Source organism: Nanorana parkeri, unplaced genomic scaffold, assembly GCF_000935625.1.
Source record: "Nanorana parkeri isolate BGI_ZX_2015 unplaced genomic scaffold, ASM93562v1 scaffold46, whole genome shotgun sequence".
NCBI classification, from domain to species: Eukaryota; Metazoa; Chordata; class Amphibia; order Anura; family Dicroglossidae; genus Nanorana; species Nanorana parkeri.
In genome coordinates, this window is record NW_017306314.1 from 2,845,421 (window position 1) to 2,859,428 (window position 14,008).

At 45.1% G+C, this 14,008-nt stretch overlaps 1 protein-coding gene across 1 annotated transcript in view; it reads left to right on the forward strand.

Annotated features, from left to right (window-relative positions):
• The first annotated feature begins 9,853 nt into the window (after positions 1 to 9,853).
• BUB1 (BUB1 mitotic checkpoint serine/threonine kinase) overlaps positions 9,854 to 14,008 on the forward strand; it is a 36,808-nt gene continuing 32,653 nt past the window's right edge. The window contains exons 1-4 of the mRNA XM_018572972.1: positions 9,854 to 9,936; positions 12,920 to 12,979; positions 13,079 to 13,220; positions 13,334 to 13,530. Of these exons, the coding sequence (XP_018428474.1) occupies positions 9,914 to 9,936; positions 12,920 to 12,979; positions 13,079 to 13,220; positions 13,334 to 13,530 (422 nt within the window). The 5' untranslated portion in view covers positions 9,854 to 9,913. The remainder of the gene's footprint in view (positions 9,937 to 12,919; positions 12,980 to 13,078; positions 13,221 to 13,333; positions 13,531 to 14,008) is intronic.

A 14,008-nucleotide genomic window follows, 5' to 3' on the forward strand; every position in this document is an offset into this window, starting at 1 on the left:
GTGTTATAATCTAGAATGTGGTGTCCCCCCCCCCGGGGGGGGGGGGGGGTGCTCAAGCTTGAATTCAGCTTTAAAGTGAACGTCCACCCATTTTTTATTCTTAGTTTTGGATTGAGTAGGGAAGGGTTAGAACCATCATCAGGTTTGTACTGCTATCCGCAGTTCCCTTAGAGAGCTTTACCCTGATTTCCTGTCCTGCTGACAACGCTTCGCCAGACAGGAAGTGAGGGGAACATTTCAGCAGCATCACAGACAGAAATAGAAATGCATTTCTGAAGTAGAGTAAGGGTAAATTAGAACCCTTGTCTATGTGCGAGTTGCAGATTTACCCTCACTTCCTGTCTGATTAAACCTTTGCAAGGAAGACAGGTTATATATCTAATGGAGCCCAGGGTAGCAAAATAAACTTGACAGGAAATCTAATCTTTCCCCATTCTATCCAAAACTAGAAGAAAGAAAATGTTTTGGCTTGACATATAATTTATGTGTTGGAGCTGCACTGGCCATTGTTTCCAGGGCAGCCCAACGCAAGACAAGGTAAATTGCCTTGTCACAGATGGTGTGCATTCACACCACTGCTTTGCAGTAGGCACATTGGTGCATGCCTTACTTTTTTCAGCGCTGCAGGATGTCACTTGTGACATTTCAATAAAGTTCTAACAAAAAAAAAGTACACAGTGCGATTAGGGCAGCGTCTGGTGTGAATGGGCCCTTAAAAGATAACTATGGGGTAACCTTTTTATCCCATAGTTCCATTTAGGGCCACGGAAGGACATATACTACCGCTATACACTGAGAGTGCCTCACCCGGGACGGATCCCGACAATATTGATTGACAGCTGGCTCTGCCTATCTAGAGGCCGAGCCAGCTGTGCCCACCCCCTACCACGTCCATTCCCCCAGTCAGCGCTGAAGGATCACAGAGGGGGGGGGGAGGAATCCCTGCGGGGAGAGGTGACTGTTAGTCACCGCTCTCTGCAGGAAGATGATCGGGAAGTGAGCAAGCAACGGTATGTGTTCACTCACTTCCCGTATCTGAACTATAATACAGAGTGTGGAGCTTCAATTCCTGCAATTTGACAGTGGAGACCCTCTGGGCTCTACTAGCTGCCTGTCCGGTAGTCAGACCACCTATAAAGACTTTTTCACATCCCAATTGGCCAGCCACACCAACAGGATAAACCTTGCAGGTCTATCAGATTTTATTCCACTTCTTTCCGGTAGCTACCATGGAGACAGTAAAAGCTAATTCTCCAAGCTGCCAACACCTCTAGGTTGCAGAAGGTGGCATGACCATGTCACCATCAGACTCGAAGGGCTATAAGACTTCTGCAAATTCAACAGAAGCGCATTATCGTTGAAGCTCTCTACAGGAAACCCAGGAATTCCAGAAGCACTAGCACATACATGTGACAAACTAAAGGGAAATGTTCATGAATATCCTCATTCACACCATGCAATTTGGGATTCCTGCAGCAGAAACCCAGGAATTCCTGCAGCAGGAATCCCAAATCTCCCATTTAGATGCAGCCACTGTCACATGTTCAAGTTAATGACTTGGTGGCAGCGGCTGCATGTGCAAGTGTTAGTCTGCATGTAATCGTATGTGATACGATTACATATGATTTGGAATAAATCACTGTTCCTAGATGCATCTATCCTGCATCTGTCACATACGATTATATGCAGACTGCAACTCCCAGATGCGGCCGATGTCACTTGCTCCTTAACTTGAATGGGTGACAGCGGCCACAGCTAAATGGGAGAGTTGGGATTCCAGCCCTAGTCGCATAGTGTGAATGTACCCTTATTATCTACATAATCAAAGGAACATGAATGTGCAGATAGATGATGATTTTTGTTGGAGTTCTACTTTAGGCTACACTGCTCAACAGTACAGTTACAGCACAAAATATGGTCTAAACAAAGTATTTGCTGTTTAATAACGCTAAGAAAAAAGATAAGAGCCTGAAGGGTTGCACAACATAACCCCTGCTAGAACCTACTGTAATCATTCCTTCCAAGTTTTTGTTATCATTTCATATACCAGCATAAGAAAAGCCGATTTCAATACTGCAAAAAGTGCAAGAGGAACAATTTTCCTCAAGAGATTAACTTAATGTAATTAATCTTATTAAGGCATTTTACGGAAGTGAAATAAATTGTTTCAATGTACAGCATATAGTTTGTAAATACTGTATACATGTACTTTGCATCAATTATTGCATATGCAGGCTCTTCTTCCTGCTTAGCAGCTCTGTACAGTGTATGTATCTGGTAATCATCTTCACTCTTTGCAAGCCTGCCTGAATAACAACAGTAGCCTATCCATTGCCTCAAACAAATGACATGAAACCCTAACAAAGCTCTTGGTAGCCAGATAATATGTGATCTTCCCCGAGGCTTCAAAGTAGCCTGAGAGAGCTTGTGAGCACCTTTTTTATTATTTATTGAGAAAAAAATTTTGTACTCAAAACAAGAATGGGTGTCGGTATATTTTGTGCAAAATTATGTGAAGTGTTAGTTGTGATGACAGGTCCACTTTAAAGTGTATGTTTTTCAGTTTTGGATAGACTAGGGAGGGGTTAGAACCCCTGTCGGGCTTTTCTGCTATCCAAGACTTCATTAGAGAGCTTTCCCTTCACTTCCTCTCTGCTGACAACAGTTTCACCTAACAGGAACTAAAGGAATATCTGCAGCAAGAACACAGACAGCAATAAAGAGTACAATATGTAAGATGCAGTAAGGGTGGCACACCAATGGTCAAAGAGTCCACATTTTTTATATTTGATAAGCAGTGGTATAAGACAGCCAACACATTTCGGGGGTTCACACACTCGCCCTTCATCAGGTCTTATGTACTATGTAACCTGAAAAATGGCTTGACAAAATTGTATTTTGATAATAGATGTATGTATAAAATCAAATCTATTGGCGGTCTCTCCTCTCTCTCTGTCCTGGCTGTCTCTCCTCTCTCTCCGTCCTGGCTGTCTCTCCTCTCGCTCTGTCCTGGCTGTCTCTCCTCATTCTTTCTCCTGGCTGTCTCTCCTCTCTCTCTCTGTCCTGGCTGTCTCTCCTCTCTCTCCGTCCTGGCTGTCTCTCCTCTCGCTCTGTCCTGGCTGTCTCTCCTCATTCTTTCTCCTGGCTGTCTCTCCTCTCTCTCTCTGTCCTGGCTGTCTCTCCTCTCTCTCCGTCCTGGCTGTCTCTCCTCTCGCTCTGTCCTGGCTGTCTCTCCTCATTCTTTCTCCTGGCTGTCTCTCCTCTCTCTCTCTGTCCTGGCTGTCTCTCCTCTCTCTATCTATCCTGGCTGTCTCTCTCTCTCCTGGCTGTCTCTCCTCTCTTTCTCTCTCTCTCTACTGGCTGTCTCTCCTCGCTCTCTCTCCTGGCTGTTTCTCTCACTCTTTCTCCTGGGTGTCTCTTCCCTCTTTCTCTCTCCTGGTTGTCTCTCCTGGCTGTCCCTCCTCTCTCCTGGCTGTCTCTCCCCTCTCTCCCCTGGCTCTCTTTCTTAACTCTCTACCCTGGCTGTCCCTCCTTGCTCTTTCTCCTGGCTGTCTCTCCTCACTCGTTCTCCTGGCTGTCTTTCCTCACTCTTTCATCTGGCTGTCTCCTCTATCTCTCTCCTGGTTGTCTCTCCTCACTCTCTCTCCTGGCTGTCTCTCCTCTCTCTCTCCTGGCTGTCTCTCCTCTTTCTTTCTCCTGACTGTCCCTCCTCTCTCCTGGCTGTCTCTCCTCTCTCTCCTGGCTGTCTCTCCTGTTTCTTTCTCCTGACTGCCCCTCCTCTCGCCTGGCTGTCTCTCCTCGCTCTCTCTCTCCTGGCTGTTTCTCCTCATTCTTTCTCCTGGCTGTCATTTCTCTCTTTCTCTCTCCTGGTTGTCTTTCCTCGCTCTCTCCTGCCTGTCTCTTCTCTCTCCTGGCTGTCTCTCCTCTCCCTCCCTGGCTGTCTTTCTTCTCTCTCTTCCCTGGCCATCTCTCCTCGCTCTTTCTCCTGGCTGTCTCTCCTCACACTCTCCCCTGTCTCTCCTCGCTCTTTCTTCTAGTGTTCGGGTTTGGCTTGAAGAAAAGTTGACAACCCTAGCAGCACCATTCTGCTTACTATGCTAAATTAATGATCATTCAGAAAATGCAAGACCCCTCAAAATGTATTTCCGGTGGAAGTTTGTGTTAAGATAATCCTGGCAACATTATCCAAGTGTAATCACCTCCTATTTCAGCACAACCCAAATTCGAGATCCCCATCCGACTTCAGTGTCACTCAGACTACATGCCAACCTATTACATTACAACATTGACTGAGGAGTTTACATGTATTTTTGCTGGACCCAGAAACTTGGGGAAGATTTTCTATCAGGATGTCTAGAATATCATAGTAAACTGCTTTTTAATGTGTAAAAAGCCCAAATCTTTAACAGTAGGCTTATTTTTAAAAGACACAATATTCAGATCTGTCCTCTTGATAGTGACTTTACTAACTAGTGAATAAGGATAAATAAAATTGCCTTTGCTGGAAATTTCACCTCTAAGCCTGTAAGTGAATTGGAGTTAGTGCTAAAGTTGAAATTATGGTGGTTTAAAATGGTTTTAGTTGTTTTTAAGACCAGAATTAAATGGCTCTTGAGTATGTTTTAGTGTATTGTTAGTGTTTAGCAACATGGAGAATTGAAAGACACTGTGCACAGTTATATTTTTTGCTTTTTTAACCACTTGCGGACCGGCTACTGCATATATGGCCTGTCTGCTGCTTAATTGTTCCGGGAGGACGTACTCACATGTTCTCCCATGAACTCCTGTTTGCCCACGGCCACGGCCCCTGCAGCTATGGCCGCTGCTCTGTGTCCTGTGATTGTTGTGATTATTTATCACAGCGATCACATGGCAATGCTTACTTTGCCAAACCCTCCCCTTCCTTTTAAAATCAGAGTCAGGGGAGAGTAAATGGAGTAATGAATGGATGAGTCATCCATTTAATACTTCCCAGCGAAAACAAGCTGCAGCAGCAGAAAAAAAATAAGTGAATGAAGTTTAAATTTTTTTAAACCCTTTTAACCCCCCCCCCCCTCTCCTGCTTATGTTATATCCATTCTATCTCTTCTCTGACCTGCATATTAACCTTTTCACCTCCCTTATCCTGCACATTTCTACATTAACTCCTTCACCCTCTATGACCTGTACATTTATTGTATCTTGTGCACTATTACCAAGCTCCATGTTTTATCTCCCTCAATACCGGCATGCTTCGCTTCCTCATTTCCAAAAAATTGTGGCAAAAAAACAGATCCCCTGGGAGTGTCTATTTTGCCAAAAGGGGTCATTATGGGGGTTTTCTTACTGTCCTGACATTTTTATTTGCTATGAGTTATAAATGAAAGTAAGAGAAACAGGATTTAAAAAAATGTTTTACTTTATGTAGTAAACAATTAAAAAAATATATTAAATACCATGAAAAGAAAGCTCTAATTTGTTACAGTGTTGCGTGATGGAGGAATCCTCAGCCAAACTTGCACTGAAAACTGAAAAATGACCTGGTACTGAAGGGAGTGGAACATGCCAGTACTGAAGTGGTTAAAGTATTTTATTATTTTATGTTTTTAACATATAACAATACAAATATAGAAAAAGGAAAACAAACTCTGTGCTGTCTCTTGCATGTTTTAAAAAAGTTGCTGTTTAGACTAACATTTTTAATAAACAATGAAATATACCAAAATATGAAAAATGAAAGGACATATATTTATTTTTAATGTATTTTTTTATTTTTTTGAATGCATCTCAACAAAGGTCAAAAAGGTAAGGACAATGTTCAATGTTCCCTTACGTTCGGGATGGAAGAAGCAGAAGCTGTTACAGAATAACACAGATCTCTTATCTTCTCTCATTATTTACATTTTGTAACAATATTGTGTTACTTTGTTTTCATTTGAGATATAAGTCAGGGAAGCCAGAGAGCGGTAAATGACCGCTCTCTCGCTTGTTGTGTTTCGTTTCCGAATAAAATTCAGATGTATCCGAATTTCGTTATCAAACATTCGGATTCCTTCAGATTCCTTATTTCTGTTATTCGGAAATTCAGACGCATCCGAATGTCCGAATTTACAGGAATTCATATGAATTTCAATTCGGAACAAAACAAATTGCACATGTCTATAAATCATGCCCGAGTGTCACGGGGGTCACCTACCTGAGGTGAGACCGAAGTAGTGGGGAGGCCTCCCTTGCACCTCGGGTCCTTGAAGTCTCTGGAGATGGAGACAGAGATTTTGGTGGACACTGTGGCACGGGTGCCAGGGGTGCGGAGCACCATGCAAGTCTTAGTCCGAGATCCGAGCCGAGCCGAGGTCAAGTCCACTCTGGCAACAAAGTACACAAGGGTTAATCAGAAGAATGGTCGAGATCCGAGCCGAGGTCAAGTCCACTCTGGCAACGAAGTACACAAGGGTTAATCAGAAGAATGGTCGAGATCCAAGCCGGGGTCGGTTCCAATCTGGCAGCTGAGTTCAAAAGGGGCAAAGAAGTAGAGCTGCAACAGTTAATCGATTAAATCGATTAAAATCGACAATCGAAAACGTTGTCGACGTTTTCGATCGTCGATTCGTCGGCTATTGATTGATTAGCCTGTTCGGGGCTCCACACACGGCCTGAGTCGCACGTACGTCACACGCTGCGCCCGCGCGCCCAGGACGCTGAAGCCACGTCCACCGCACAGGACACTGAAGCCGCGCACGCCGCTGCCGTGAGCTCCCTCACTCGCCGCTATCCCGCCGACAACCGAGGGCGCCCGAATAGCAGTTATAGAGGAACACCAAATCCCAGCAATAATGCATTAAGCAGCCTGTATAATGTACTATTGCTGGGATTTGTTGTCTGAGGAAGCCCCATTTGCTGGGGGGAAACGCGTCAGGGATAGCGTGTTACCTGTCTCCCTGATGACCCAGGACCCACTGCTTTACCGTTACGTCTGTCGGGCTAAGGAACCTCTGCTACACTTGATCGCAGTGAGCGAGGTCCGCATATACAGCACAGCAATAACACTCAGCAATAGCACAAAGTACCGGCTTTTGATTTGGGATCGAGTGGAGCCAATTTATGCTTACTTGTCTGGCTGCAGTGAAGCCTGCGAGTGAGTGCCGCTCTGGACATACTACCCCTGGAGTACCATCCGTCCCTGTGTCAACGTGCGGCCGCACCTATAAGGGAAATCTTTGGGCTGTCTCCCACACATGAGGCTAGAGATGCAGCCTTTCGGGCGATGTATGTTCCAGGATCAATCATAGGGTTGCCACCTTTTCTTCAAGCGAAACCCGAACACCCTAGCGACGCACGGAAATTTTTGTGGGAGAATGAGCTGTGGCTTATTCATATGTAAATAGCGCCACCCATTCATATGTAAATATCACCTTTGAGACTATTTTCAGTGGAGGGCCAGTAGCCCCTATCGTAATGTTGGTTGCCCCTGTCTGCCTGACATCATGTGTCCGGGTTTCTGCTGCCATGAAACCTGGACACAGCATTCAAAACCCGAACTGTCCGGGTGAATCCTGGACAGGTGGCAACCCTAATCAATCATGAGAAAAGCCGTGTAAACCTTTAAATTTACAACAAACAACTACCAGAATCACAATTTACTACAATAGCAACTCCGACTGGGATACTATCTTGACATTCATCACGGGATCACGGATAGATTTTTTCTCTCTCTCTGTGGCCACAGACGAATAAGTGAGTAACTTTGCTACATATCGATACAATTGTATCCACTGTTTTTTTTTATCGAAGCCCGTGGACGTGCATCAAACTTCCCCCTGTGAACAAAAAAAGTGAACCGTGAAATCACAGCACACAAAAACGTGCACAAGGGTGCAAGGTCCTTCGCAAGAAGGGACCTACTTTCCCGACCCCCCGGGGCGCAAGGCTCCTGACAGGGGTTGAGACTGGTGGTCCACCAACCCGAGGGCCGTGGACCATTTCCTATGGGGACCTGCCGAAACAGGTCCCCCTCAGTACTAGGCAAGTGGGATCTCCCGAAGAGAAACCCACCTCCTGGGTGGGAGGAGACAGAGAACCCCGTTCGAGGCACAGAATCTCCTCCCAGCGTCAGGAATAGGCCCCGAAGAAACCTGCACCTTTCGCATCTGTGGGTCAAATTTAAAATAAAAAAGTGCCAAACGTGCATGAAGTGCATAAATAAATCTAAAGTGCCAGTGCACCACGCTGACAGGCCTTAGGGGCCGGAGTGCAAAAATATTGCCCCAGAGGGGCAGCCATAAGGCCTGTCTTGGAGGCGAAGTGCAGAAAATTGCAATGTGGTGTGTGACCAAGTGCCAGTGAGTCATGTGGGTTCCCACACCCATGTGACTTCCTGAGCACCCCTGGGACGCCACCCCCAGGGGGCACAACACCACGGGCTTCTGCCGCCCCCGAACCCTCCAGCCTCGACCAAGCTTCGCATCTTATTTAGTCAGTAGGCAATAGTGCCGAGGAAACTCCCCCTCCTCTAAAAGGGAGTCGCCTCAAGCACCTACCTTCACTCCTGAGAGTACTAGGCAACCGTCCGTCCCAAGGACAGTCCATGCCTTTCCCCTCTAGAACTGATAAGAACAGATACTACACTTGATCTTAGCCAAAAGGACTATCCACTGTTGCTACACAGTGCATTGCTCACATCACTGACTGCCTACCATCTTCCTGTTATATTAACCCCGACTGCTTTGTCCTGCTATTTGGGCCATCTTAGGGAGGCTGTGTTTCTGTTTTTAAATAATTTGAAATGTCATGTATGAGGTGATTTATCTTTATACTGTTTGATGTAATAAAATATGTTTTGTTGTCTTACACACTATTGAATTACTTGCTCACTGGATTGCTCCGCTAATGGGATTTCTATATTAAGGGGATTGTGCTTTTCGAATACTAATTTTGAAACCCAGGAGCTCAATCCATATAATTTGGTACTTTTTGCGTTACTCCTCTCCCCGGTTTGCAGATTTGTTGTTTCTCTATAACTGGTGGTATTCTCCATTGCAATGTATAATGTATTATTGCTGGGATTTGTAGTTCCTCTATAACTGGTCAGTGGTATTCTGCATTGCGCCGTATAATCATTATACAGCGCAATGGAGAATACCACCAGCTATAGAGGACTACAAATCCAAGCAATAATAAATTATACAGCGCAATGCAGAATAACGCCAGCTACAGAGGAAGTATGAATACATGAAGTATCCTACATAAGCCGTAAAGTAACGACGCATGGGGGGGCATATTTATATAGCGGTGAATGTGACTTTCACCAAAACATTTACTAATGAATAATAAATCATAGTGATGTAAAACACATTCACCTTGAAAATTCATCTGCAGTGAATGTTTGGTGAATGTCAGCTTTAAAAATACACCACATAAACTACACCATTCTAAATGAATAATTTAAGGAGCACTCTTTATTTGTATTTTGTAGCATTAATTGTTCTTTTATTTTGCTGTTGCTTCTCAGTACGTATACATCCACAAAAACAACAATTTTATGTTGGAGTCGGCTACTATCATTGTACACTCCTCTTCTTGATTTCTTTCTGGGCGAAAGGTCTATGAACTGCGGTACCCTTCCTATTGTGCAACAGAATTTGCATAGACCTTATCTTCCCTTATCAAACATGGCGGAGAAGGGCGTACAATCACGTGATCGAAATATATCACCCTGCGCTGCTACATAACTTCTCGCGATATGAGACTTCCGCCTGTCTGGATTTTGAATTTGATTGGCTGTGAGCACCGCCGCTTAGACCTATGGCAGTTGTACGCTTCCCAATGCGCGAACGATTTGAATTTGTAGACGAGAACAACAGAGGCGTGTGTGTGTGTTATGGTGAGGGCCGATATCTTATAGGAGGTCAGATCGGGAGCGGATCGCCGGGGCAACATGGATATCCAGAGCTGTGTGCAGTAAGTGCTGGGCAAGGATGTCATATTGTTACTGAATGTCTGCGGTAGTGGGTGAATATGTCCTATGATGATAATGTGTCCCATGACATGGCCCCGGTTTTCTACTATAGACAAGAAAATGGAAGACTCCTCTACTGATGGGCTGCCGGGAATAGTGGGGGTCAATCTGTATTGGGGTCACTGTGCAGAGAATAGTGGGGGTCAATCTTTTTTGGGGTCACTGTGCAGGGAATAGTGGGGGTCAATCTATAGTGAGGTCACTGCTGATGAGCTGCTTCTCTGTGCAGAATGGGTTGAACAGGCAACGCACAGGTATTTAAAGTGAATGTGTCATGGGAGAAGTACATCCAGGTCCCAATGCACTCCTCACCGGGCTCCCCTTGACAGCGGATAGCGCTGCATAAATCACATAGAAAAGCATACCATAATAATGTGTCCAAAAGTACGTCTTCTTCTTTTTTTTGACGCTTATTGTACAGCGCAACATTTTGGGGTCCCTCATATTGAGCCTGATGAAGGGGACACTGCGTGACCATGAAGCATTGCACTGTACATGTGTCAGTAAAAAAAAAAAAAAAGATGCACATTTGGACAATTATGATGGTGTGCTGGTGATGTTGCTGCTTTTCTATGGGAGAAGTACAGTAGCTGCCTTGGCTATCCCCCTTGGTAAAAATATGCCTGTTGTGTCTGCCATCAATATTTTCTGAGTGGCTGACCCTCGGTCCAAGCATGCTGCAAATGATTGTCAGAATTCCTAATCTCTATACAGTGGTACCTTGGTTCACGAACTTAATTCGTTCCACGATTCTGGTTGCGGACCGAATTGGTCGTGAACCGAATCAAACTGCGGTCAGACCGTGTTCTCGACTAGAGGAAGCCACGACCACGTGTCAGAGCGGGGAAGATGGCCGCGGTCGTGTTCGTCACTCGATGTGGAGTTCGCAAACGGAAGGAACATTTTGCAGAATTTCCGGTTTGCGAACTGAATTGTTCACAAACAGAAGCGTTTGTGAACTAAGGTATTACTGTACTTGTTCCAGGTTGATGACTCGGGAAGCATTGTAACTAAGGCATCAGCATGACAGCCAGGCAACTAGCATTTTTAGAAGGAATGGTCAATGGTGCAGCCTCAATAGTAGGTTTCCTTTAAAGTTGCAGGACGAAGCCACAGGTTCACTCCAAGCTCCCATTCAGTGTGTAGTGAGTGAATATGTGCAAGCATGTCATGCTTTATTCATGAATGGACCCCAAAATGTGCCAAGCAAGATGTGCATTAAACACACAAAAAAAGCTCCAAAAGGTGCATGAGTGTCTTTACCATACATAGGACAGCCCATTGAAATGAATGGGCAGCCCTATGTACGACACGTGACAAACGTGTATAAACGCAATGCCTGACGTCATGCATTGCAAGTGTGAATGGTGCTAATACAGACCTACCCAGCAGTATGTAGTTACCTGCCTTCTGCTCCCCTGATCAGGCGCCTGGAGGGATGGTGAGAGCTTTTACTGGCCAAATTTCCTCCAAAGCGGACAAACTTCTATCCATAGGTGACCCGGCTTTCATCACCTGACTGACAGACTTCAAATGAAAAAATCGCAACTGCTGGGTGGAACGTTGACTTGCTTTGTTGTCCATTGCAGTAAAATGTACTATTTACATGTCATTCATTTACTGCTCGTTACTGCAACACACTAGTGTGACTGGGCCCTGACTAATAATAATGGGTGATCCCAAATGTAGGGGGGCCAAACAATCATTCTGGGTTTGCTTTATAGTACCGCTTTCAGTCTCAAGGAACTGAAATGCTCCTTCCAAAGTAATAATTATATACTTGCCTTTCTGGCCTTAGATGTGAAGGGGGAACTCTAATATCGAAGGTGGTCTCCTACTGTAAGAGGGGGTGACTGTGAAGGGGTCTCCTAGTGTAAGATGAGGTGACTGATGTGAAAATGGGGCTGCTAATGTGAAGGGGGAAACCCACTTTTATGTGTTTTTGTGTGGGGTCCCTCAAAATCCATACCAGAGCCCTATCTTTAATAGGGCTCTGGTATGGATTTTGTTTCTTACAATGCATTTCTGTGGTGCCTCAAATTTTGCATTCTTTTAAAGGGTGCCATGATACCCTAATAGCTCCTCTGCCCAAGCAGATTAGGGACAGACAGTCCCCAATCTCACCCAGGATTTCCAAGAACCAAAGAAAAAGAGTCAGTCCTCAGTCCTGTGTTGTGCAAGCTCTGACTGAAGTGACTGAGACCTTACAGAGGGGGTAGACTTCATTTTGTTCCCAGTATCTGGGAGGTGAAGGACAGTTTAGTATCTGAGAATGGCATCATTTAGGTGAACCCATTGCTTTGCCCTGTTCAGGCAATGAATACATTTATTTGGGCAAGTCAATTTAGAATGCAGCAAAGGTTTCACAAACCTTTCTTACAACTGCATGCAGCATGGTATGACACTTTAAAGGGGAACTATGGGGTCAGGGCTTTTCCCCATAGTTCTCCTTAGGGTAACGGGAGGACACAAACTAGCGTCCTCCCGTTACCCTAACCTTAGTATACCGCGAGCTACAGCTCGCGGTATACTGAGACGCTGGAGCGGATCCCGACATCTATGTCGAGATCCGCCCAGCTGCGTGAGTGACAGCTGGCTCTGCCTATGTAGAGGCAGAGCCAGCTGTACCTGCCCCCCTCCCCCGTCCGTTCCGCCAGTCAGCGCTGGCGGATCGGAGCAGGGAGGGGGAATCCAGCCCCTCCCCTGTCACGGCAGAGAGCCGTGACAGGATCGAGAGGTGAGCGAACGCCGGTATATGTTCGCTCACCTCCCGATCTACTGAGCCGACCTGTAACAGTCTCATTGTCACAGGTCGGCTAGAACTATGAGGTGAGTGAGAAGCACTCACCTTATAGTTCTCCTTTTAAGTCTATAAACAAATACAAATGTCTATATCAGTTACTATATATGGTTTTGTCTCTGCAGAATGTTTGAAACCCACATACAGGGATACACTGGTGATGACCCTTTGGATCTGTGGGACAGGTAAGCTACAAGCCTCTATTTTTTAGAATTAGTGAAGAAAAGTTCTAGACTTTGATGAAGACTCTAAATGCCACCTTTGTGTCTTTTGCCTCTCTCAAGGTATGTTCTTTGGGCTGAAGAAACTCTACCGCCGCCAGAAAAACGTAACATTCTCTGTTTGTTGCAACGTTTAGTTCAGAACTTTGTAGGGGACAAAAGATACTGCAATGATGAAAGATACCTGAAATACTGCATCCGATTTGTAAGTCTTATCTCTGTAGTTGTAATTGGACTAAACAATGAAATGAATGAGTAGCTGCATGTGAAGTTATTACTCTCGCTCATTGCACGCCTCTGGTTTTTACTCTTTTCCAGGCTGAAACTATTGATGAACCTACGCAGTTCTTTGAGTATCTTTACAGCCGAGGTATAGGTACATGTTCTGCTGCCCTGCTTGTAATCTGGGCCCAGCAGCTGGAAGCAAAGGGGGACCTGCACAATGCAAGTGCCATGTTTCAGAAAGCCGTTCAGAACCATGCACAGCCAAAGGACTTTCTGGATCATCACTACAGGTCAGAGCTTAGATCTGTCTGGACAACTTAGTTAAATACTGAAGTCTTCTCTGGTCCCAATTATGCATATTAGATCTTTGCTTATGGGAATTAGCTAAAGTGGGACTTGACAGTCCTAAGAATGGCCAAATGTAACATTGATGATTGTATTTAGTGAAGGATCTACCTTGTATTGCCACTTAAAGAATCTTTGTCACTGGGTTCGGGTGGTAACTGCACCAGGTATAACGTTCAGGCACTTAGAAATCCTTGCACAAACCTCCCAGTAGCCTCTCAAGCCTTTCCGTCACTGCCAAATCTCAGGCCATTCTGACATGCAAAGCTGCGGCACATCCTACCTTATGCATGTTACTATTGGCCACTGAGGCTACCATTCATAGTAATGTGGCAATAGAAATGTGCGGGGTTGGAATTTAACAGCTTTGATACTATGCAGATGCATCACATGAATGTATGCATTAGCTGCCTTTATTGGCAC